Genomic DNA, 24,519 nt, shown 5'->3' with positions numbered 1-24,519 from the left:
GAAATGCGTTTTCACGACGTCGCAATTCTTTTCAAATAAATAATGATAATAAGCGGTTTCACAAGTAGAAGGCACATAAGCTAGCATGTATTAAGATTAGATACAATTAAATACAACAGTTAAGCGACCGTGCTAGAACCACGGAGCCCGGGAATGCCTAACACCTTCTCCCGGGTTAACAGAACTCCTTACTCGGATTTCTGGTTTGCGGACTGTTAACAGAGTCATAAATTTCCTCGGTTCGGGATTCAATCGGTGACTTGGGACACCATTAATCTTCCAAGTGGCGACTCTGAATTAATTAATAATTAAATCCCTCTCTGATTGTCCTTTAAATGGAAAAACTCCTTACGCCCTTCCGGGGGTGTAGTGAAAAAGGAGGTGTGACAGTGGGTGAGGGTATTTTAAATGTCGTTAGTGCGTACGCACCGCAAACAGGCTTGGATGAGGATATTAAAAGGCGCTTTTGGGAGGGGTTGGATGAGATTGTTCGTAGTATACCGCCTTCTGAGAGGTTATTCATAGGAGGAGATTTCAATGGTCATATTGGGTCATCTGCAGGTGGGTACAATGAGGTGCATGGCGGCTTTGGTTTCGGGGAGCGGAACGGAGGGGGCATTTCGCTGATGGACTTTGCCAAGGCTTTCGATCTAGTCATTGCGAACTCGAGTTTTACGAAGCGGGATGAACATTTGGTTACTTACCAAAGTTCGGTGGCGAAGACTCAGATTGACTATCTGCTCCTCAGGAGATACGACAGGAGGTTGTGCGAGGACTGCAAGGTTATCCCAGGTGAGACCCTCGCAACGCAGCATAGGCTTTTGGTGATGGACATTTGTATTAGGATAAGGAGGAAGAAGAGGTCAGTACAAGGATGCCCCAGGATTAGGTGGGGCGCCTTAACTAAGGATAAAGCTAAGGAGTTGGAAGAAAGGTTATTGGCAATGGGAGCTTGGAGAAGTAGTGGGGACGCAAACACAATGTGGTCGACGACGGCGGACTGTATAAGAAAGGCGGCGAGAGAGGTGTTAGGGATATCTATGGGCCACAATGATGGCCACAAAGGGGATTGGTGGTGGAATGCAGTTGTCCAAGGTAAAGTGGAAGCAAAGAAGGCGGCTTACCTGCGGTTAGTAGGGAGCACTGACGAGGAGGAGAAGAGAGAGAACATTCAAAGGTATAAGGTAGCTAGGAAGGAGGCGAAGATGGCAGTGACGGAGGCTAAGACGACAGCTTTTGCTCGTCTGTATGAGGAACTAAGGAACAAAGGTGGGGAGAAGAAGTTATTCCGTCTCGCTAAGGCGAGAGAGAGGACAACTCGGGATCTGGACCAAGTGAGGTGCATAAAAGATGATGACGGCAAAGTTTTGATGGGAGATGACCAGATTAAGAGAAGGTGACAGACCTACTTTCATAAACTTTTGAGTGAAGAAGGGGATCAAGATATTATACTTGGGGAATCGAGGAATGCCGACAGTCACCATGAATTAAGTAATTGTAGGGACATTGAGATCGATGAAGTCATGGAGGCAATGCGTAAGATGAGAAGGGGCAGAGCTACCGGGCCAGACGAAATTCCGGTTGAACTGTGGAGGTGTGTGGGTAGAGCAGGCTTGGAATGGCTTACTGGATTGTTTAGTGTTATATTCAAGTCTAATAGGATGCCTGAAGAGTGGAGGTGGAGTACAATGGTTCCGTTGTATAAGAACAAGGGTGATGTCCAGAGCTGTAACAACTATAGGGGCATCAAATTACTAAGTCATACCATGAAAGTTTGGGAGAGAGTGGTAGAAATGAGAGTGCGAAGGACGGTGTCTATTTCAGACAACCAGTTCGGGTTCATGCCGGGGCGATCTACCATAGAAGCTATCCACCTTATTAGGAGGATGGTGGAACAGTACAGGGATAGGAAGAAGGATCTCCACATGGTGTTTATTGATCTGGAGAAAGCGTACGATAGGGTTCCTAGGAAGGTCTTATGGAGCTGCTTAGAGGATAAAGGGGTCTCGGTTGACTATATTAGGGTGATTAAAGACATGTATGATGGAGCTAAGACTCGGGTTAGGACAGTAGGAGGCGACTCTGAACACTTTTCAGTTATTACGGGGTTGCACCAAGGGTCTGCGCTCAGCCCATTCCTATTTGCCCTGGTGATGGATGCACTGACTCATTATATTCAAGGGGAGGTGCCATGGTGCATGCTATTCGCTGATGACATTATTCTAATTGACGAGACACGAGGCGGCGTCAACGAGAGGCTAGAGATTTGGAGACATTCTCTTGAGTCTAAAGGTTTCAAGTTGAGCAGGACGAAGACGGAATACCTCGAGTGCAAATTTGGAGTTGAGCCGACGGAAGCGGGAGTTGAAGTGAGGCTTGACTCTCAAGTCATTCCCAAGAGGGGTAGTTTCAAGTACCTTGGATCGGTTATTCAGGGGATCGGGGAGATTGACGAGGATGTCACACACCGTATAGGGGTGGGGTGGATGAAGTGGAGGTTAGCGTCGGGAGTCTTGTATGACAAGAAAGTGTCACCGTTACTAAAAGGTAAGTTTTATAGAGCAGTGGTTAGGCCTGCCATGTTATATGGAACTGAATGTTGGCCGGTAAAGAACTCACACATCCAGAAGATGAAAGTAGCAGAGATGAGGATATTGAGGTGGATGTGCGGGCATACAAGGATGGATAAGATTAGGAATGAAGATATTCGAGAGAAGGTGGGCATGGCCCCCATGGAGGACAAAATGCGGGAAGTAAGACTCAGATGGTTCGAGCACATTCAGAGGAGGAGCATTGATGCACCAGTGAGGAGATGTGAGAGACTGGCTGTAGTGGGCACGCGGAGAGGTAGAGGGCGACCTAAGAAGTATTGGGGAGAGGTGATCAGATATGACATGACGCGACTTAGGATTACTGAGGACATGACCCTTGGCAGGGAATTATAGAGGTCGAGCATTAAGGTTGTAGGTTAGGGGAAAGTTGTGAATATTTCTACAGCACAATAGAGTGAGACTAGCCAGTTAGGAGTTAGACTAAGAATGTCATTGGTCGTCTATTGATGCAGGGCTTTACCTGCTAGTTTTTACTATACCAACCATCTATTTCGTATTTCGTATTCTGTATTTCATATCTCTTATATTGCTGTTATTTTATTATGCATTTTTATGGTACTAATATATCGTCTCCTGTTGTTTTTTTTGAGCCGAGGGTCTCCTGAAAACAGCCTCTCTACCCTTCGGGGTAGGGGTAAAGTCTGTGTACATATTACCCTCCCCCAGACCCCACTTGTGGGATTATACTGGGTCGTTGTTGTTGTTGTTACATTTTTGAGATTGAGCAAAAGATGTCTCGGGAATCATATACCTTCCAGCTTAGGGATAAGGTCTGCGTACACACTATCCTCCCCAGATTAGGGGTGGACATCGGTCAGTTCAGTTCAGTTATGAATATTATCGGTTTAGTATATCAGTTTACAAATTTGATAAACCGATAACCGAACCGATAAAATATCGGTTATCGGTTAATCGGTTATTGATCATTATCGGTTCGGTTATCGGTTTACCCGATAAGATAACTCAATATAAAGTTAAGCAAAAAAGAGAAGAATTCACATATAGTATACTAAAGACTTACGCTAGAAGTAACTAGTAAGGTCTATGAAGAATGAAGATGAAGCAACTGAAGAGTACGGTTGAGAAAGAATAGGAGAGAATGAACTGAAGCCCTAGCATTTGTATATACTTAAGGGTAAAGTCATAATTTTATTAATTCTTATTGGGTTATCGGTTAACCCATTGACAAAATTGGCAAACCGAGACCCGAACCGATAACCCAATAGTGAAAAAATTCTAAACCATTATCGAACAGTTAACTCAATAACCCGATACCGATAACCCAATAAACAATTAACGGTTCGGGTTATCGGTTTTACCCGATACATGCCCAGCCCTACCCCAGACCCCACTAGCGAGATTTTACTGAATCGTTATTGTTGTTGTTGTAATCAACATGGAGATGGCTTCTCAAAATCCAAGACATGGTTCCATTTGCCACAACTTAAATCTAAGTTTTTCTTCTTTGACAAATATTGTTCTACTTTTGAACTGATGCTAGATTTTTTCTCTAAAGGTCAACGTTAAAAGTATAATTCACAATAAAATTACTTTTCTTTAACTATGAAGGAAACATCGTACTATACGTACATGTCAGGAATTGATCTTTCTTAGAATTTATTATGGTAAAATTCATATTGAGCTTGAAAACATAGGTGCCATATAAGTTTTAAATATTTCGCATAACAATCTCACTTGAGCAATTGTTGTTGTTGTTTCCTGTATAGTACTTCTTATCTGGTATAAATATGGAATGATGGAAGATCAAGTTTTAATTTTTCCACTCTTAGATATATATTATTCTCTTTATCAGCTACCTACAGCAGTAACATACGTAAATATAAATGATATAACTGAAACAAAAATTAATTTCCTCCCAGGATAGAACGAATTACACACTGGTGTAGCGGTACTTCAAACCCCAATATTTCAGCGAACGCAAAGTTCGGCAGCAAATCACACTTACAGTTGCTTTGTTTGTAGTTTTAAAACAATGCAGAACAAGGGAGGAGAACTCAGAAGTCGAATGGAAATTCTGAGAGGAAGGAATGCAATGTATAGCCGATGTTGAATTCTTACTGAAGAGGATATTAGATTGCAATTCGTTTTTCCAGTGTATACACAGTGTATACAGAGTGTAGTTTGAGTGTATACATAGTGTATATCAATTATATACAGAGTGTATATCAATAGTATACTGAGTGTTTCGAGTGTTTTTTTCCAGTGTGTTCTACTTTCTCTACAACTTCTGCTCTATTTATAGTAGTCATGTGAGAGAAATCCGCCCCCTCCATGGTGGAACAAGCATTAGGATATCATGGAGGAAGCACTTACATAGTGGAATGAACATTTGCTTGGTGGGAGGAACACTTGGCCATGGTGGGAGGTGCACTAGGCATCTTGTTGCTTTCTTGGTGCAACACAATACACGGATTGGAAAACATCCGTTACAAACACGGATTATATCACGTTAATATTCACTATTAACAAATAAATTTGGTCCAAATAATTAATCAATCGATCGATCATTTGATCAAATCCGAATCCAAATCCAAATCCCATTTCCCATTCACCCTCATTTTAAGACTATTTCATCTTAAACAAAAACTCAACAATCTCCCACATGAATGGGGAATGACTATATCACAGAAGTATGCATGAAAAACTTGTGTGATTTGCAAGCAAGAATTAATTGCATCTGGATAAGTAGGTTTCCCTTTGAACTTTCCGTAGTGAACTTATGTCGGATATACTCGGTCAATCGGTAGATTTGATATCTTTGAATCGTCGAACTTTAGTGTATACCTAGACAACCATAAGTCACACAATCAATCCCTTAACCGTCTTTGGTTCTCATTGTTGTGTTTGTTTCAGCCATGAACATTGCCTGGTTTCATAAGTGCGTAGAGAATTGGCCTTGCAAAATTCTTCTTGAAGCGACTAACACTTCACATTTACATAGGTGATTCCTAAACGTGTCATCCCGTAGATACACTATTTGATATACCCTGTATCAAATTTAGAAATCATTAAAAAGCCTTAATGCTTTATCCTTGGTACTGAACATTGTCTCATCACGAGAATGAAATAAAAAAAAATTGTTGACAATGTTGAACCGTCATTAATGACTTTGTTTGATCTCCTTGAACCTAGATCTTGGGATCTCCAGTCTTCTAGGTAGAGTTACCGCCACAATGACTTGTTCTCGGCCATAGTCTCATTCCCTCGATGATTTCTCAACTACCTCTCTAGTTAGGCCTTTTGTAAGTGGATCCGACATATTATCACTTGACTTTACATAGTCAATCGTGATAATTCCTCTAGAGAGAAGTTGCCTAACGGTTTTATGTCTTCATCGTATATGACGAGATTTACCGTTATACATAACGCTCCCAACCCTTCCAATTGTCTCTTGGCTATCACAGTGTATGCATATTGGTGCCAACGGTTTGGGCCAAAATGGAATGTCTTCTAAGAAATTCCGGAGCCATTCAACTTCTTCACCGGCTTTATCTAAGGCTATGAACTCAGCCTCCATTGTAGAGCGGGCAATACATGTTTGTTTGGACGACTTCCAAGATACTGCTCCTCCACCAATAGTGAATACATATCCACTTGTGGACTTCGAATCAGTTGAACCGGTAATCCAATTTGCATCACAATATCCTTCAATCACCGCAGGATATTTACTGTAGTGCAAATCAAAGTTTTAGATATGTTCTAAGTATCCCAAAACTCGTTTCATTGTCATCCAATGAGATTGACCTGGATTGCTCGTGTATCGACTTAGTTTACTTATAGTATAAGCTATATCTGGTCGTGTACAATTCATGATGTACATTAAGCATCCCAATACATGAGCATAATCTAATTGTGATATGCTTTGGCCTTTATTCTTTGCCAGTGCAAGATTTACGTCAATTGGAGTCTTTGCAACTTTAAAGCCCAAGTGCTTGAATTATTCAAGTACTGTCTTAATATAATGAGATTGTGACAATGCCAGACCTTGAGGAGTCTTTTGGATCTTAATCTCCAGAATTAAATCCGCAATTCTCAAGTCCTTCATATCAAACTTGCTAGTTATCATACGCTTAGTAGCATTTATGTTGGCAATGTTATTACTCATTATCAGCATATCATCCACATATAGGCAAACAATGACTATGTGATTTGGAATATTTTTAATGTACACACATTTATCACATTCATTTATCTTAAAACCATTTGACAACATTGTTTGGTCAAATTTCGCATGCCATTGTTTGGGTGCTTGTTTTAGTCCGTAACGGGACTTAACAAGTCTACATACCTTATTTTCTTTACCTGAAACCACAAACCCTTCAGGTTGTTCCATGTAAATTTCTTCCTCCAACTCTCCATTTAAGAAGGCCGTTTTAACATCTATTTGATGAATTTCAAGACCGTACACTGCAGCTAATGCTACTAACATCCATATGGACGTAATCCTTGTAACTAGGGAGTATGTATCAAAGTAGTCAAGACCTTCTCGTTGTCTATACCCTTTGACAGCAAGTCTTGCCTTAAATTTATCAATAGTGCCATCATCTTTCATTTTTCTCTTAAAAATCCATTTAGAACCCAAAGGTTTATTTCCAAGAGGAAAATCAACCAATTCCCATGTATGATTGTTCAATATGGATTCTATTTCACTATTGACTGCCTCTTTCCAGAACAATGATTCCGAAGAAGACCTACCTTCTTTAAATGTTCGAGGCTCATTTTCCAATAAGAAAGTCACAAAATCCGGTCCAAACGAATTAGACGTTCTTTGACGTTTACTACGTCTTGGATCCCCCTGATTAAATGTACTTTCTTTTGTTTCTTCCCGAGGTCGTTTAGATCCTTCACCAATCGACTCGCATTCCTTTTTATACGGATATATATTTTCAAAGAACTCAACATTATCTGATTCTATAACCGTATTATTATGAATGTCGGGATTTTCTGATTTATGAACCAGAAATCGATATGCTTTACTATTAGTCGTATATCCTATGAAAATACAATCAACTGTTTTCGGTCCTATTTTTACCCTTTTGGGTTTAGGAGCTTGCACTTTTGCCAAACACTCCCACACTTTAAAATAATTCAAGTTGTGCTTCTTTCCTTTCTATTTTTCATATGGAATGGATTGTGTTTTGCTATGGGTACTCGATTTAGTATTCGGCTGGCCGTAAGAATGGCTTCCCCCCACAAGTTATGTGGCAAACCAGAACTTATCAACAATGCGTTCATCATCTCCTTTAATGAACGATTCTTTCTTTTCGCAATCCCATTGGATTGGGGCGTGTAAGGGGATGTTGTTTGATGAATAATTCCATATTCTAAACATATTTGTTCAAAAGGAGATTCATATTCACCACCCCTATCACTTCTTATCATTTTGATTTTCTTGTTAAGTTGCGTTTCAATTCATTTTTGTATTGCTTGAATGCGTCTATTGCTTCATCTTTACTATTAAGTAAGTAAACATAGCAATATCGAGTACCATCGTCAATAATAGTTATGAAATACTTCTTTTCACCGCGAGATGGTATTGACTTTATGTCACAAATATTGTGTGAATTAAGTCTAAAGGATTTGAGTTCCTTTCAACCGACTTATAAGGATGTTTAACATACTTAGATTTCACACATATTTGACATTTTAATTTTTTGCGTTCAAACTTAGGCAATACTTCCAGGTTAATCATTTTTCGCAAGGTTTTATAATTGACATGACCGAAACGTACATGTCATAAATCATTTGACTCAAGTAAGTAAGAAGAAGCTGAAGTTTTATTATTAGTTTCAACAACTATTACATTCAGCTTGAAAATGCCCTTAGTAAGGTAACATTTTCCTACAAACATTTCATTCTTACTAATCACTACCTTGTTAGATACAAAAACGCACTTGAAACCGTGTTTTACAAGAAGTCCAGTAGAGACTAAGTTCTTCCTAATCTCGGGAACATGAAGGACGTTGTTCACAGTCATGACCTTGCCAGAAGTCATCTTGAGAAATATCTTACTGTGTCCTTCAATGTTTGTTGTAGCAGCATTTCCCATAGAGAGCGTCTCTTCGGGTCCAACAGAAACATATGTAGAAAATGCTTCCCTTACAGCACAAACATGGCGAGTGGCTCCAGAATCAATCCACCACTCCTTTGGGTTTCCTACCAGGTTGCATTCAGAAAGCATGGCGCACAAGTCATCAACATCAACATGCTTTTCTACCATGTTTGCTTGACCCTTTACTTGTCTTTCTTCCGAGCACGACACTCCGTAGATTTGTGTCCGGTTTTCCCACAGTTGTAGCAGTTTCCACTGAACCGCTTCTTGCTTGGGTTGTATTTCGGACCAGAAGCCTTCTTTCTCTTTTTGTTATCTTCAACAATATTTGCTCCCATTATTGTTGAATTTCCACGGCCTCTTCTTTCAGCAGCTTTATTGTCCTCTTCGATTCTCAATCGAACAATGAGATCTTCAAGGGACATCTCCTTTCGTTTGTGTTTCAAATAATTTTTAAAGTCCTTCCACAATGGAGGCAACTTCTCAATTATTGCTGCTACTTGGAATGCATCGTTGATGACAAGACCTTCAATGAAAATTCCGTTAGTAAAATTACTAAAAATTTTACTTTCAACATTAGCATTCATTTGAAATATACTTTTAGCAAGTAGATCATGAATAATCACTTGTAACTCCTGGACTTGGGTAATAACAGACTTGCTATCTACCATTTTGTAGTCCAAAAATTTTGCAGCGACGAATTTCTTCATCCCGGCATCTTCAGTTTTGTATTTCTTTTCAAGCGCATTCCACAATTCTTTTGACGTCTCCACGCCACTGTATACATTATACAGATTATCCTCCAGTCCGCTAAGAATATAATTCCTCCACAAGAAGTCAGAATGCTTCCACGCCTCAATCACGAGAAAGCTATCATTCTCTGGAGTTTCATCTGGAAGATCAGGAACATCTTCCTTGATGAACTTCTGTAGACATAATGTAGTAAAGTAGAAGAACATCTTTTGCTGCCAGCGCTTGAAATCCATCCCGGAAAATTTTCTGGATTTCTCTGTCGGTGCCAACGCCGGAGTTCGACTTGTCGATGCGTTGGCAGTCTTCATCGGAACAGCTTGATTTCCGTCATTCGCCATTTTACTGTAAAAATGACACAAACAAACGTTTAAAACTGGAGTGAAAAATCACGTAGATTTTAATCTCCAACAAAACGCCACGAAGGCTTTACTCTCCAAATGGGAGTACACAAAACCACAAAGGTTTTAAGTTTCTAGAATAATAAAAGTAACACAAATATAGAAGTTAAAATTATTAAATTCCTTAAGCTTGTTGTTGTTGTTTCCTGTATAGTACTTCTTATCTGGTATAAATATGGAATGATGGAAGATCAAGTTTTAACTTTTTCACTCTTAGATATATATTATCCTCTTTATCAGCTACCTACAGCAGTAACATACGTAAATATAAATGATATAACTGAAACAAAAATTAATTCGAGCCCACTAAATTCATAGTGTTTCCTTAAGGAATTTAATCTGCTCCTAGTACCCAAGGTTATGGATTATTTCCTCCTAGGATAGAACAAATTACACACTGGTGTAGTGGTACTTCAAACCCCAGTATTTCAGCGAACGCAAAGTTCGGCAGCAAATCACACTTACAGTTGCTTTGTTTGTAGTTTTAAAACAATGCAGAACAAGGGAGGAGAACTCAGAAGTCGAATGAAAATTCTGAGAGGAAGGAATGCAATGTATAGCCGATGTTGAATTCTTACTGAAGAGGATATCAGATTGCAATTCGTTTTTCCAGTGTATACACAGTGTATACAGAGTGTAGTTTGAGTGTATATCAATTATATACAGAGTGTATATCAATTATATACAGTGTAAATATTCTCTAATTTGCATAAAATTGGATGTTTAGATCTCTCTGATAACAATTTGAGTGACAGAATACGTGATGAGAACTGGCGCTTCATTCATTGACCATCTACAATAAACAACAATTTATTAGGTGTTATTTCCAAACCTAAAGGTCAGCTCAGTACATTTGATGAAATCATATACGAGGACAATCCTTCTCTTCGCGGACCGCATATGTATATTAATTGCAACAATATTCGATTGAAATATCTCTTCTACTAAAATAGTGAAAATGAAGAAGGTGAGTTCGGGAGAAGACCGGTGAATCAAATGGTCAGCACCCTTCACCTACAACTCCAGGATCGTGGGTTCAAGTCACTAAAGAGCAATAACTCCAACAAAGAGGGATCAAAAGAGAATCAATGCGGAGGGGAATTAAAAAAAAAGGGTGAATATGTAAACATGGAGATATTCTACGTAAGTCATTCCGTGACTTATCCTATTTTCTCCTTGGGATTATCATAACTCTTTGTATAAATTATTAGTATGAGTTAACAGCTTAAAAACTCCATAAACAATCACATTTTTGCACACAACCAAAACCAACTATTAATTCACGTCTCTCAAGGGAATGGGACATAAAATGAGTCTATTCCCTTTTTATCTTTCTTATCTTCTTTTTTTACTTTTACTTTTTTTTCCTTCCTAATTAATAATTGAACCAACTATTTTCAAATGAAATCTAGAAAGAATTAAATGACACATGTAGTGCCACTCGACACTTTTTTAAGTGTTTTACGAGAGTAAACACGCACATATTTAAAAAAAAATATTGAACTAGGGGTTTAATCCTTGAAAGCTATAGCTCAAGGAGTAATATAAACAATAGTATATAGATAGTTTAAACATAAAATATGCAAGCATATAATAGTTTAGGAGGGTTTTAAATCATTAATAAATGGCTTTTCTTTGCAGAGAACCTTGTATTCTTATGCTACTATTTTGTGGTGGATAAATTTACCATATCTTGAAAGTAATAGTTTCATGAGTTAATTAATAAACTTGTCATTCTATGGTATAATACACATTATTGGGAAATAAAGATAATTTGGAGTGTCCGTCAAACTAATTTAAGGTATTTCTGTTGTCCCAAGACAGAAAAATTGAAAATAATTTTGATACTCATGAATATATTGCCTATCTGGCCAAAATCAATCATTAATTGGCTAAAGCTTTAATGGATCAAGGGAATGTACAAGCCTACTTGCTGTGGGGTACAAGTAAATAAACTTATCTAAGAAACAGAAGGATTTGTAGTTGCTCAAACTATTTTAATGAGTAATGAGTAGATTTCTGGTTTCGTATAAAAAATTAATACATCAAATAAAATTTTGCATGTACGTGATGTATACATTATTGTTTGACTACAGCAGAATACTAGGCAAGGTAAGATTGGCTTTTATTTTTTTCCCCTCGATTACAACTCATGCTATTATTTTGAAATTGTTTTAGTATTAGATATTTGAATTTTTTTTTTCTCATATTTTTTGAAAACAACATGACAAAGTTGTTGCTCTTTTCCATTTTTTGTGTTTTCTTTCATATTTCAAGAGGGGCAATAAGATTTCAAGATTACACCTATCACAGGGTTTACATGAAGTGATAAAAATACGACCAGCTATGATTTTATTTTTGGAATTATAGTACCCTCTGAGAAAACAGTGAAACACATGAAGCAATTCTTGAATGCTGGGTATGAGCTAATTGAGGGAAAAAGTTTCCAAGAAAAAGAAGAAGTAAAAGAATAAGAAAAAAAAAGGGATCTCCACCGACCCCCCAAACAAAATGAAATTAAAAAACTCTGTCCCGTTCTAATTTATAAAGCTTGTATTTTTAATACTGAACCCTCTTTGTTTACCCATTTACTGTGCATGATATTAACCATGCAGCTGTTCAACTAATAAGACATGGATTCAATAACAAGTTGTTTTATCTAAGACGAGTAATGCAAGGAGGCAAACCTTAGAGATTGGTGTATCATCAACCTTTGGTTGCATGCCAATGGAGGTGGTATTTGCAAGAATCATGTCATTTTCTGGATGGAAATGGCTAAGCTCGTCAAGAGACAAAGCCTGACCTCCAACTACATCAGCAAGTTCTCTCGCTCGTTCTTCAAGTTATCAGACAGCACATCAGTACAAAGTAACATATTCAACTTCAGCAATTGTCATTAGCTACACGGAATTTCACTACCATAGGTGCGGTTAGCAATCACCACCCGAGCCCCCTTTTCCTTTGCACCATAAGCAAGTGCCTTGCCAGCGCCACCAGCACCAATGACCACAAACAATTTACCAGCTAAGGGTGACCCAGACATAATAGGCTGTGAGCCTGTACAAGGAAATAACAAAAGCTCAAACATTAAGAAGCTCTAACTTCAGAAAAGGATGTTTGCAGCTGATAAAATGATTCTGACCTTGCAACGCTTCTTCAATGGCGGAGATTGCACCCACAGTCTGTATTGCAACCAAACAACTTCCCATCAGGTCGCCTTACGACACAATTGACAGCCCCTATCAACTGCAGGATAATTAAGAAGCCAAGTAATTGCATGTGATATAACAAATCATCAGAATATTTTGCAATATTGATCCCTGTAAAAATACAAAACAAACAAAAAAACAACAGCTGAAAAGCATTATAAGATCATGATATAACTAATACCTTAGCGGTAGGATCAACTTCATCACAGCAGTCAACAATGGCTTCCTTGTGAGGAATTGTACAGCTGCACATCATAAAATTGTATAACTACTTCAAAACAATAAACATGCATATGAATTATATTTATTAGGCATGGACGACACACACAAAAATTTGGAAGAACACAACAAGGATGACCAATGAAAAACAAAAATAAACAGAAAGCAAAACATAAAAGAAAAATCCAGTACGTACATTCAACCTCATGAGATATGGTATATACATGTAGATGTACATGATACTTTCTAAGCTGTGAGAATGGCATGACTACCCTGATGAAACTAAAAGACAACTGTATAAACTACCAGTTTCTGTTTTGAGAGCAAACCTGAAGCCACCAAAATCTAAAGATGAGTAAGTCTGAAAGAAATTTGCAACATTATCTACCAGCAAAGGCATATAAACACCATTAAACCCAACTGATCTGAAAGCTTCATTATATAATAAAGGTGATTTGCTATGGCTAACAGGCTTCCCGATAATGCCAAATATTCTGGTATCTGGTCCCAACTGTCTGAAATTGTATATATTCAAAAGATCTTTAATTGTTGGTTGCCCAGGAGCTGAAACTTTTCCCACTTCAAGAGTACCAAATGTGAGGTATCCACCAAATTTTGGGCAAACTATTCGAGACATCAAACCCTTCTCTCCCATGACCATGGCTATTATTGGTACCTATTTGAACAAAGTGCAAGAAATGCATTAATGTTTAATCATGAGAAGCATCTCAGAATGCAAGCAAGCTCACAGTCAAGCAGCAAACTCAAAAGAAAGAAAAAGAAAGCCAGAGGCTCAAGGAGATGGAGGACAAATATATTATGCATAACAAAACCTAAATAACAAATAAATACATTTCTGCATTTATGCATGTGAATAATATTATAGCGGGAGCAGGAAAAAACGAACTTCAACCATGATGACAACCAGCTTATGATTGGAGCCGATTATTTTTATATTCAATATAACATACAAGGTTGAGACTGTCAGTTTCACAATATTAAGTCCCTAGAGCGGTCCATCCTATAGGGTCTCACCAAATAAGAATCCATCAGTCTTAACTAGAATCCAGTGATGTTATAATCTATCACTCACAAATCAACTTTTTTCAGCCCAACAACATGTAATACAACCTCATCACTTGACATGCGAAAGGCCCCTTAATTGACAAGGGATATCAAATGTCATTCACTTGAGAAAATGTCTCAAAGGCATCAACACATACACCAATATTGTTCTACTATTTACCTTTGAGTTCTTCTTGCAATGGGAAAAATCATTGGATAATTAAAAAAACATTAACAAACCCCCATCTTTTTCAGGGAGAGGGAAAGAAAGACAGTTAATTTTGGAAGCTATTCTCAATGTCTTTGTCCCTCTCATTGCCCTTAACATATATCTAGGTTATAAATATATGCCCAGTCTGAAGTTTAACCAACAATACCTAACTTATTGGTGTGTATCGCCTAATACAAATCTACAAAAGGTAGCCTGCTTCTAGATTCAAGCTATTATTATCACGCACCAAAACCAACTCAGGAGAAACCATGATTTATCACCAAACAAATTTGAAAGCAAGTTATGGTTTGAAAAACTTGCTATACCACTTACGCCGCTTACTTGAGAATGTACAGTAATTTGGAATACACGTGCAACATCAGTGACATCCAGTGCAGTTGTTGCAAACTTCACAATGTCAGCTCCAGATGCCTGTATTCTTGCTACTAGATTGCCGAGCTCCTCAGATGATGGTGTATTATCATAGTTGTGAGAAGAAACAATAACTTTGCATTTTGCTGACTTATTTCCATGTAGAGCAGTATTGAACTCGTCAATAGCCTAAAGGAGTGGGAGAAAAAGAAACAAAAAGCATAAGGAAAGCAACAATTATAATTTATTGATCAAGTGCCTGTCAAAGCAAAAAGGAAGAAGAAATGAAGACTCAAAATATAAAGAATGTCGATTTAAAGCTAGCAAAGGTTTAGATATCATATATTTAACATTTATATGTAACCAACAGGAAGTGATCCTTAGTTTGCAAAATTGATCAATGTTCCTTCATGCAAGAAGCATGACAGGCCATCCATTTCAACAAAATCACGTTAAAAGTCTCAATACAAGACTGGCAAGTTAATACACCTATTCTTATGCTTTAACTGAATTCCGTTTGAGGACAATTAGCTGCAGCTACTCAGGGAAAGACCATCATTTTTTATAATTTATTTTATTTTCTGGGATAAGGTGGGAAGGGCCATTGTTGTTTAAAATCAATACCTTTAGCTCAACATCAATGTAATCAGCTCCCAACTCCATTGCTAATCGAAGTGCATCCAGTCGACTCGCTTCATCACCAGCATACTGACCACCTTCCCAAGTGGGCCTAGAAACATGGGCAACGTAGGAAAATTTTAGAATGCACTTCTCAATGTCTAGAAGTAAGAGAAAAACATTATTTGAAATAAAGTAAGAGGAGAACTATAAATCAGGAAGTAGAGCTATAATTATAAACGTAAATTGTAATTATATGTCCCTTCCCTGGACCCGACAATAGTGAGAGCTTAGTACGTCGGACTGCCCTTTGAACAAATATTTGTTATCACTTGTTCGCAACAGCTGCTACAAATTCTATTATAAGGTTGAACTCAGAGCTAGTCAAGCCCTGAATATCTTGCATGAAGACACAGAAGTGTCCTAGTTTTATAAGGTTGAAACTGTTTAATAGCCATTACACCAAAATCCAGCACATGCTTATCCTGCAGCTGCTTGTGTTATTGAAGTGTGGTTCAGAGATTTCCATGTGTAAACAAGAAGCACAGGTTTTTGACGAACAAGAATATCAATATAAATAAAGAAAATGGCTCATTTACGTTATACTAAGCCAGACAGAAAAATTAATATCTTTCTGAGTTCATGCAATTGGTGTCCTGAAAAAGCCAGTGAATAGAAAGTCAACTGCTCAAAACTTATATAGAAAAGATCCTAGTGCCATTAATGTCTTCCCGAGTGCAGGGACAAATTAGATAAAGCAGCAAGCAATCATACCTCTCTGCCTTTAGAACGGTCTAAGCTAGATTTTAATGCTCCTTATGTGTGTATCTACAGGATATGTCAGATATTACCTTGATAATATTTACCCCCTGCCTCACACCAAAATATAGCTGCAAATCGAAGAACATACTGTGCACTAATCAAAGGCGAAGCGATCAACCAGGGGAAAGTATTTCCATTCCTTTTCATCCTATTTTTAAGGCAGCGCTTGCAAGTAGGGACTCGTTCTGTGCTCTAATTTGTTGCAAGTCAAGCCGGTGACAAGTTTTTAACCGAGAGAAAAGAGGTCACATCTTCTTTTTTTTGGATAACCGAGAAATCCTCGAGGGCCCGTGGGGCGCGGTTCAAACTTCAAAGCTCAGTGGATACTAGCCCCCCTCCCCAACCCTTATCCACTTTAAATACCAGGTTTTTGTTTGCGACAGAGTTCAAACCCGTGACGTGCACCTAACCTGCACATCACGAATTGCGCTTTACCACTAGACCAAAACCCTAGGGGCAAAGATTGCATCTTAACAAAAAGGGATGTAACCTTCCATAGCAACAGATAAAAAATATACATTTTCAGTATGAATTTGAACAGAACAAGGCTTCAAAACAAACTGGGGGATGGAGTGTTATAAAACTTCAATGTAGAAATTGGCTAGAGATTCAGCGGAGATTCGACATATCAGTCAATTTCTCTTTTAAACTGATGCATTACACTTCTTTATGAATACAAAATTTTGAAGCTATAGCATTTCTTCCAGCTAAAAGCTGACTACACTTGGCTAATCTTATCAACCTAAGCACAGGTCATGCTTAAGGCCATTTCATTAAGGATCAGAGCATTAATCAGGTAAGTCTCTTGTTCAGTTCCAGAGTCCTCTTCTCTCAATACGGTAACCCCCACCCCCACCCCCCCAAAAAAAACTATCTCATCGGAATGAGGCGAGAATGGGTTTTCCTGCTTGTCCCCTTGGTGACTCAAACTCTCCACCTCATGGTTGGAGCCTTGGAGGTGGAAAGCCTTTTCCACTAGACTATCCCTCCCTTATCAAATCAAGAATTTGCTACTGTATGCTACATATCTCTCCCCCACTCATTTTTAATTTTCCTGTTTCAGCTTGCAGTAAGAAGTCCTGAATCCTTAAAATTAATACTGGTCAAGCTTATTCTCCTTATTATTTTTGGATTTAACAAGAAAAGAAGATAGAATCTTAATCATCACTATTCAGCTTCCAGCTATCACAAACACAAAAGAACCAAAACACACACACACACACACACACACAAAGGAACAAACTTTAGCAACCCAATTCAGATATAACACATTCACTAGTGTAAAGAGACAAACTTTGGAGCTTAAATTTGGAATTAAAACCTGTAAGTGAAAAGGGTAGGCAAAGGGGACTGTTTGACAATAGTATCAATATCTGATTGAGGATTAAAGCTTTTCAAGCTATCCAACCGAGCCTCCACAAGATCAGCACCGCTAGTTTTAGCATTTTGCATTAGATTCAACATTTGATCCACTGTGTCAGCTATAATTGGTGCACAAATTAGAGTTTGGTTCCTACTCATTGCCTCTCCCCCCTCCATCTTCTTCACCCCTGATTCCACAACCTGAAAAAAAAACCTCAACCTCCACAATTCAAGAATCTCACCCCACAAAATATAAAAAGAAAAAAAAAGAACTTAAACATAAAAATAAAAAATTGTTCTTTTTGTTTTTTCGAAAGTTAAGGCAATGTGGGTTGGTACATGATGAATAGGCTATAATTACGTATTTTAGTCGATTATTACACTCTAATTTACTGCACTTTAGTTGAGTTTGCGCTTTAATCGCTAGTGTTTTGCACTAATTGTGTGTTTTATGCCTCGTAGATGTGATTCCGAGCTATATAGATGTTATGGAATGAATTTAAGTGGTTTGGAGCTTTGAAGTCTGAGTAAGAGCTCAAGGAATTAAGCCGGGATCGCGTTCGGGATCAACGGATGATAAAACAACAAAACGAAAACTCGAAGAGGCATATTGCGCACTGTCTAGTAAAATAGACATAACTCTTTGCTCAAAACTCCATTTGAGCTCCATAATATATGGTTGGAAAGATAACTCAAAGGGTTACAACTTTTATGTTTTACGTTTTTCCAAATTCCAAACGGAACAGGGTGAAACACCGCGGTTACGGTAGGACTCGCGGCAGAACCGCGACAGAAGGCAGTCGCGGACAAATGAAGAATCTGAGAGGGTGTTTGGCCGCGGTTCCGGCGTAACCGCGGTGGAACCGCGGCAGGATGTGTAAATTTCAGGGACCAAAGTGCAAAATACGGGATTTTAAGCCCTAAACCCTATATTAAACCAAGGAAGCCGGCCAAGAAAAGGAATTGGACATATTTTTTATATAGATTTGACCTAAGGAGGCAGAGACACAATAGGAGCAAGGCTTGGGAATTCTTCTACAAGTTTTTTCTTTCCTCTTCCTATTTTTCATTGTTGGTTATGACTTTTAGTATTGTAGTTTTACATACTATTATGAATAGCTAATTTGTTATCTAGGGTTTTGATGGAACCTTTTGTAGGATAAATTCTTGTTATATTTTTATATAATTTAGCCGTAGTATAATCTCTATTTGTTCAACTACGTTCTTATTGTAGTTAATTGAAGAGCTCTCAATTAGTTGTGCCTATTTAGTATGCATAACTCGGGAGAGAGTGCATATTTAGGTAAGTATTGAACAACATCACTCCCAAAATATAAGAGGGATCTATAACTGCGGGTTTAAAGGCGGGATTCGCAATAACGAAGCCTTGGGTGGGATCTGAAGTGAGTTGTATTAAAAGCCAACTAGCGTAGCTCGGGAGAGTGCGTCTAGTAAATTGTTGTGATTACTCGGGAGAGAATTACAACACGCAAAGTGCTCATGATCGGTAGAGAATGCTTAGGCGAAATTATAGAAGACATAGCGGGAACGATTCCGACAATTGGGAAAATCATAACTCTAGACCTCCTTAATCTTGTTTCTAACCCTTAGTATATTTAGTTGTTAATTTAGTATTTTAATTTGTTAGTTAATTAGTTAAACACAAGAATCTAAATATCTATAAGTTAGGAATTGTTCAAGTTTGTCTTCTTGGTGATAGTGAACAGCTGTAGCTAAACCTTAGTTCTCTGTGGGATTCGACTCCGGACTTGTAAACTGAATTATATTTGCAACGACCGCATTGTCCTTTTTATAAGGCATAGTTGGGCGTGATCAGTACAAGTCTAACAAAGTTAGGTGACTGAAGGAAGCTAAACCAATTTTAAATTCTTTTAACATTTTTTTTTGAAAGACCAATATTAAAGGAAATTCAAAAATAAGGAAGTTGTTAAAGGAAAATAGAGGACTCACCAACTCCATTAGCAAGTACAGGATTGCGTATAGATGTTTGTAATGCGCAAAGGAGACAATAACAATCGTAGGAAGATCTTTTCGTGCTTAAAATTTATTTACATATCAAAGATAGGATTGAGTCGTAGCTGATGAAGAGAGTGTCGTTTCAAAGATAGTGCAAACAGTCTATGTGTATCCATACCGAGACAAGATCATTGCTCTCAACTCTTTGATCAACGAAACCCGCGAACAAATTGAACAAAAAAACTTGTGCTGAAATTTTTCTCAAAAACCTCAACTCTAATTAGAAGAACAAGAAACACTTTTCTTGTAATTGTATTTTTTCTCTTGGCTTTGTATTGCAATCTCACCTTCACAAAATACTTTTTCTTCTCAAGGATTCAAATTTTCTCTTTTCCTATTTGGTTTAGGTAATGATTTAGTTAGGTTAAAAGATATTCCAAAAATAAACCTTATCGAATTTTGTATGGAAACTTTGTAGTCCCATTCTCGAAGGGCTACGTTATTGTCAAGATTCAAAGGACTTTCCATAAAGTCCAAACATAAAATTTTCCTTAATCCCATTCTAAATGGATTGAAGAACTCGGAACTTTTCCAATTCAATTCTAAATTGGATTCTATGTTATAAGGAATTAATATTTGTATACATTCCTTATATAAATTAAATATTAATTATGAATACCACATATATATCAAATATATATTTCAACCAAGAGATATAATTTAATTTTTTATTCCAAATAAAAAACTTCAATTTGTTCACAATATTAATTATATCATTTGTGCTAGCAAAGAATATAATAATATTTCATTTGAACTAATAATTTAAATTATTTGACTAATTAAATTCTATAATTTAATTACCAAACAATAAAATAATTAGTCCTTTAGCAAAGAGCAGAACACTCGTTAGTGTGCGACCCCACATGTTCAATACTAAACCGGTAGTAAATTGATCATATCAATATACTAATCAATGGTGCCATCTAGCAACATTCCTTAACGATCGGATATAATGAAGTATATAATTTACTCTCAAGAACTAGTAGAAGAATAATGTAATAATTCCTTCTGTCCTTATAACTATGAGTCACCCTAGGATATGGTTTAACTGTCAAATCCTAATAGGCGACCAACTATGTGTTCATGTCAAATATAATCGACTGTTGAATGACCTAAGAAACTCTTTTCTTCTTTCATTCAATTGCCCTTGCCAAGGTCTTAATTTGGTCATTTTATAATTCATGACAACATGGAGCTTAAACTCATTACCAAGAGCTGACAGATTAAATCTTGATCAATCACTAATTTTACAAGTATTTAATCGTGCCCAATATCCTTTCAACTATCGCCCAAGGGCCATAGGTGTCTGGTATCAAAACACAATAAATAACTTGTGAATTACTATGACGATCTCAAGTCAAAGGAAATTCTTACATCACATACTTCAAGAGAATATCTTATTGACAGTTTATGGTAATTTTAACCATTAAGAATTATCCAATGAGTCGGTTCAATGATCATATCTCTATATGCATCGTCTATTTATGTGATCTAGTTAATGAGATCAACTAAGCTTTATCCCATAAAGACAATCACATAAATATTAATCTAACCGGATTACTAATGTCCAAATTAATAATCCTACGATCAAGAATAAATTTAGATTAAATTATAAGAAACTTCACTCTCATTATCATGATCTCCATCACAATATCAAGTCTCAAAATTTAATCAAGGACCTTCTCAAGTTAATCAAATAATTAATAATAACTATAATAAAAGAATATTAGATGCCATATATTTTTATATCAAATAATATTCACAAAAATATGTTCAAATCATCAAATATGAGATTGGATCTAGGGCATATCTACTATATCCCTAGCAATCTCCCACTTGCACTAGAGTCAATCGCTCTTGTACTTCATTTCCAATTTTCACTTGTGCTTGGCAAACTCCTTTGCGCCAAGAGCTTTAGTGAATGGGTCTGCAGCATTTTCCTTTCCAACAACCTTTTGAATCTAGACGTCTCCACGTCCAATGATTTCTCTTATCAAGTGATCCCTTCGCAGAACGTGTTTGGATTTTTTTAGTGTAATTCTGGTTCTTTTGCTTGAGCAATGGCTCCAGTATTGCCACACAACAATGAAACTGTACCTTTTATTGAAGGAACCACACCAAGTTCAGTTAAGAACTTTTTCATCCATACAACTTCCTTAGCAGCTTCACTAGCTGCTATATATTCTGCTTCAGTCACTAAGTCAGCTACTCAAGCTTGTTTGGAACTTTTCCAACTCACTGCACCACCATTTAAGGTGAATACATAACCAGAAATAGATTTGCTATCATCTTTATCTAAAGAGAAACTTGCATAAGTGTAACCTTCAAGTTTCAACTCAGAATCTCCATAAATGAGGAATTGGTCTTTAGTCCTTCTTAAGTACTTAAGAATGGTCTTTACCACCTTTCAATGTTCCTCACCAGGATTTTCCTAATATCGGCTAATTACTTATAGTGTATAAGCCACATCAGGACGTGTACATGTCATGGTATAGATGATAGCTCCCACTGCACTAGCGTATGGTATCCTACTCATGCACTCTCTCTCACTTCAGGTATTTTAGGACAATCCTCCCTACTGAGAGTAATTCCAGTGCCTGTCGATAGATAACCTTTTTTGGAATTATCCATGTATACCTTTTCAAAATGGTATCAATGTACAAAGAGTGGGAAAATCCAAGCAACTTCCTCGATCTATCTCTATAGATCTTTATTCCTAATATATAAGTTGCTTCTCCCAAGTGTTTCATGGAGAACTGTTCAAATAGCCAAATCTTGGTACTTTGCACTGTCGGTATGTCATTCCCTATGAGCAATATATCATCAATATACAATACTAAGAATATAAGAGTGATCCCACTAACCTTTTTGTATACACAAGGTTCTTCTTCGCATCTAACAAAATTGAACTTTTCAATTGTCTTGTTAAATCGAATATTCCAACTTCGAGAAGCTTGCTTTAGTCCATAAATGGATCTTTGTAGCTTGCAAATTTTATTATGATCAGACGAGGATGTAAAATCTTCGGGTTGTGTCATGTACACATCCTCTTCTAGCTCACCATTAAGGAAAGTTATTTTTACATCCATTTGCCATATTTCATAATCATAGTATGTTGCTATAGCAAGCAAAATCCGCATTGATTTGAGCATTTCCACGGGAGAGAACATCTCTTCGTAGTCGACTCCTTCTTTCTGACGATATCCCTTGGCAACCAGACAGGATTTGTAGGTCTCCACCTTTCCGTCTGCTCCAATCTTTTTCTTAAAGACCCATTTACAACCTATAGGTTTTATATCTTTTGAAGGTTCAACTAAAGTCCATGCTTTATTTTCCTTCATGGATTTCGTGGCCTTTTGCCATTTCTTATAATCAGAACTTTGCATAGCCTCTTCATAGGTCTTAAGGTCATCATCATTATGATCAACGTCATTTGATACATCATCTTGTACCATTATATTTAATCTAGTTGGTACATGACGTTCTCGTGTAGACCTTCTAAGAGGTACTTGTACAACATGTTCACCTTGTGCTGGATTTTGTTGTTGTTCAACTTGGCTTGGAACTGGTTCATTAACTTGTTTTTGAACTACATTTAGTTCTTGAACTTCAACCGTTGAAGATGGCAACTTCCTTGTCAACTTCAAAACATCCAATAAAGATTCTTCAACTTGTATCTCATGATCTTGATTTTGTGTTAATTCATTAGTTTTTTGAACTTCATCAAGTTCTATTTATTCACAATAATTTTCTTCCAAAAAAGTTGCTCCTCTAGCCACAAACACTTTATGGTCAGAAAGGTGATGAAAATAATTTCCCATTGTTTCCTTGGGATACCCAATGAAACTACACTTATTAGATCTTGAGTCAAGTTTATCAAACTGTAGTCTCTTAACATAAGCTGGACAACCCCAAACTTTAATATGTTTAAGGTTAGGCTTACATCTTTTCCATGTCTCATATGGTGTTGTAGAGACTGACGTAGTGGGAACTTTATTTAAGTAAGTATGTCACTGTTTCCAAAGCATATCCCCGTAAATTTATTGGAAGATCAGTGAACCCTATCATAGATCTCACCATATCTAATAAGGTTCGATTTCTCCTTTCAGACACACTGAGAGAATTACATTCTCTTTGAGATATCTGGTAAAATCTTCACTAAGATATTCTCCACCTCTATAAGACCTTAGTACTTTGATACTTTTACCAGTTTGTTTCTTAACTTCACTACGGAACCTTCTGAACATTTCAAAAGATTCAGATTTATGTTTCATATGATACACAAATCCATATCTTGACATATCATCAGTGAAGGTGATGAAGTAAGAATATCCACGTCTAGCTTGAATTTTCATAGGCCCACAAATATTTGTATAAATTAGTCCCAATAATTCAGAAGCTCTTTCTCCACTTCTAGTAAATAGAGATTTAGTCATTTTTCCTTTGAGACAAGATTCACAAGTTGGATATGATTCAAAATCATACTTGTAAAGGTACCCTTCCTTGTACAACTTGTTAATTTTTTCTCTCCAATATGACCAAGCCTATAATGCCAAAGGTATGTATGATTTACATGATCATCTCTTTTTCTCTTAAGACTTGAAACATGCATAATCGAATTAGCATTCACATTAGGTAAGACATAAACATCATGTTGGAGAAAATTATCACCATAATAAATATAGCAAATACCATTTCCTATGTTAATGCGAAGTCCATGCTTATCCAACATAGAAGCTGAAATTATGTTCGAAACAAATTTAGGAAC

The 24,519-nt window shown here is 37.2% G+C and overlaps 1 protein-coding gene and 1 pseudogene across 1 annotated transcript; both read right to left on the bottom strand.

Annotated features, from left to right (window-relative positions):
- Positions 1-8,393: 8,393 nt before the first annotated feature.
- Positions 8,394-9,776, bottom strand: LOC142162680 (uncharacterized). Its single transcript, XM_075219193.1, has 2 exons — positions 9,284-9,776; positions 8,394-9,211 (listed from the first exon to the last, which is right to left on the bottom strand). Exons 1-2 carry the CDS (start codon positions 9,774-9,776, stop codon positions 8,868-8,870), a joined length of 837 nt encoding a protein of 278 aa, XP_075075294.1. The 3' UTR covers positions 8,394-8,867.
- A 652-nt stretch (positions 9,777-10,428) lies between these two features.
- Positions 10,429-18,129, bottom strand: LOC107776285 (bifunctional 3-dehydroquinate dehydratase/shikimate dehydrogenase, chloroplastic-like; annotated as a pseudogene).
- Between the last annotated feature and the right edge of the window lie 6,390 nt (positions 18,130-24,519).

The sequence above is a fragment of the Nicotiana tabacum genome, chromosome 8 (assembly GCF_000715075.1).
Source record: "Nicotiana tabacum cultivar K326 chromosome 8, ASM71507v2, whole genome shotgun sequence".
Lineage (NCBI taxonomy): Eukaryota > Viridiplantae > Streptophyta > Magnoliopsida > Solanales > Solanaceae > Nicotiana > Nicotiana tabacum.
This window is presented reverse-complemented; position numbering and strand designations above follow the sequence as displayed.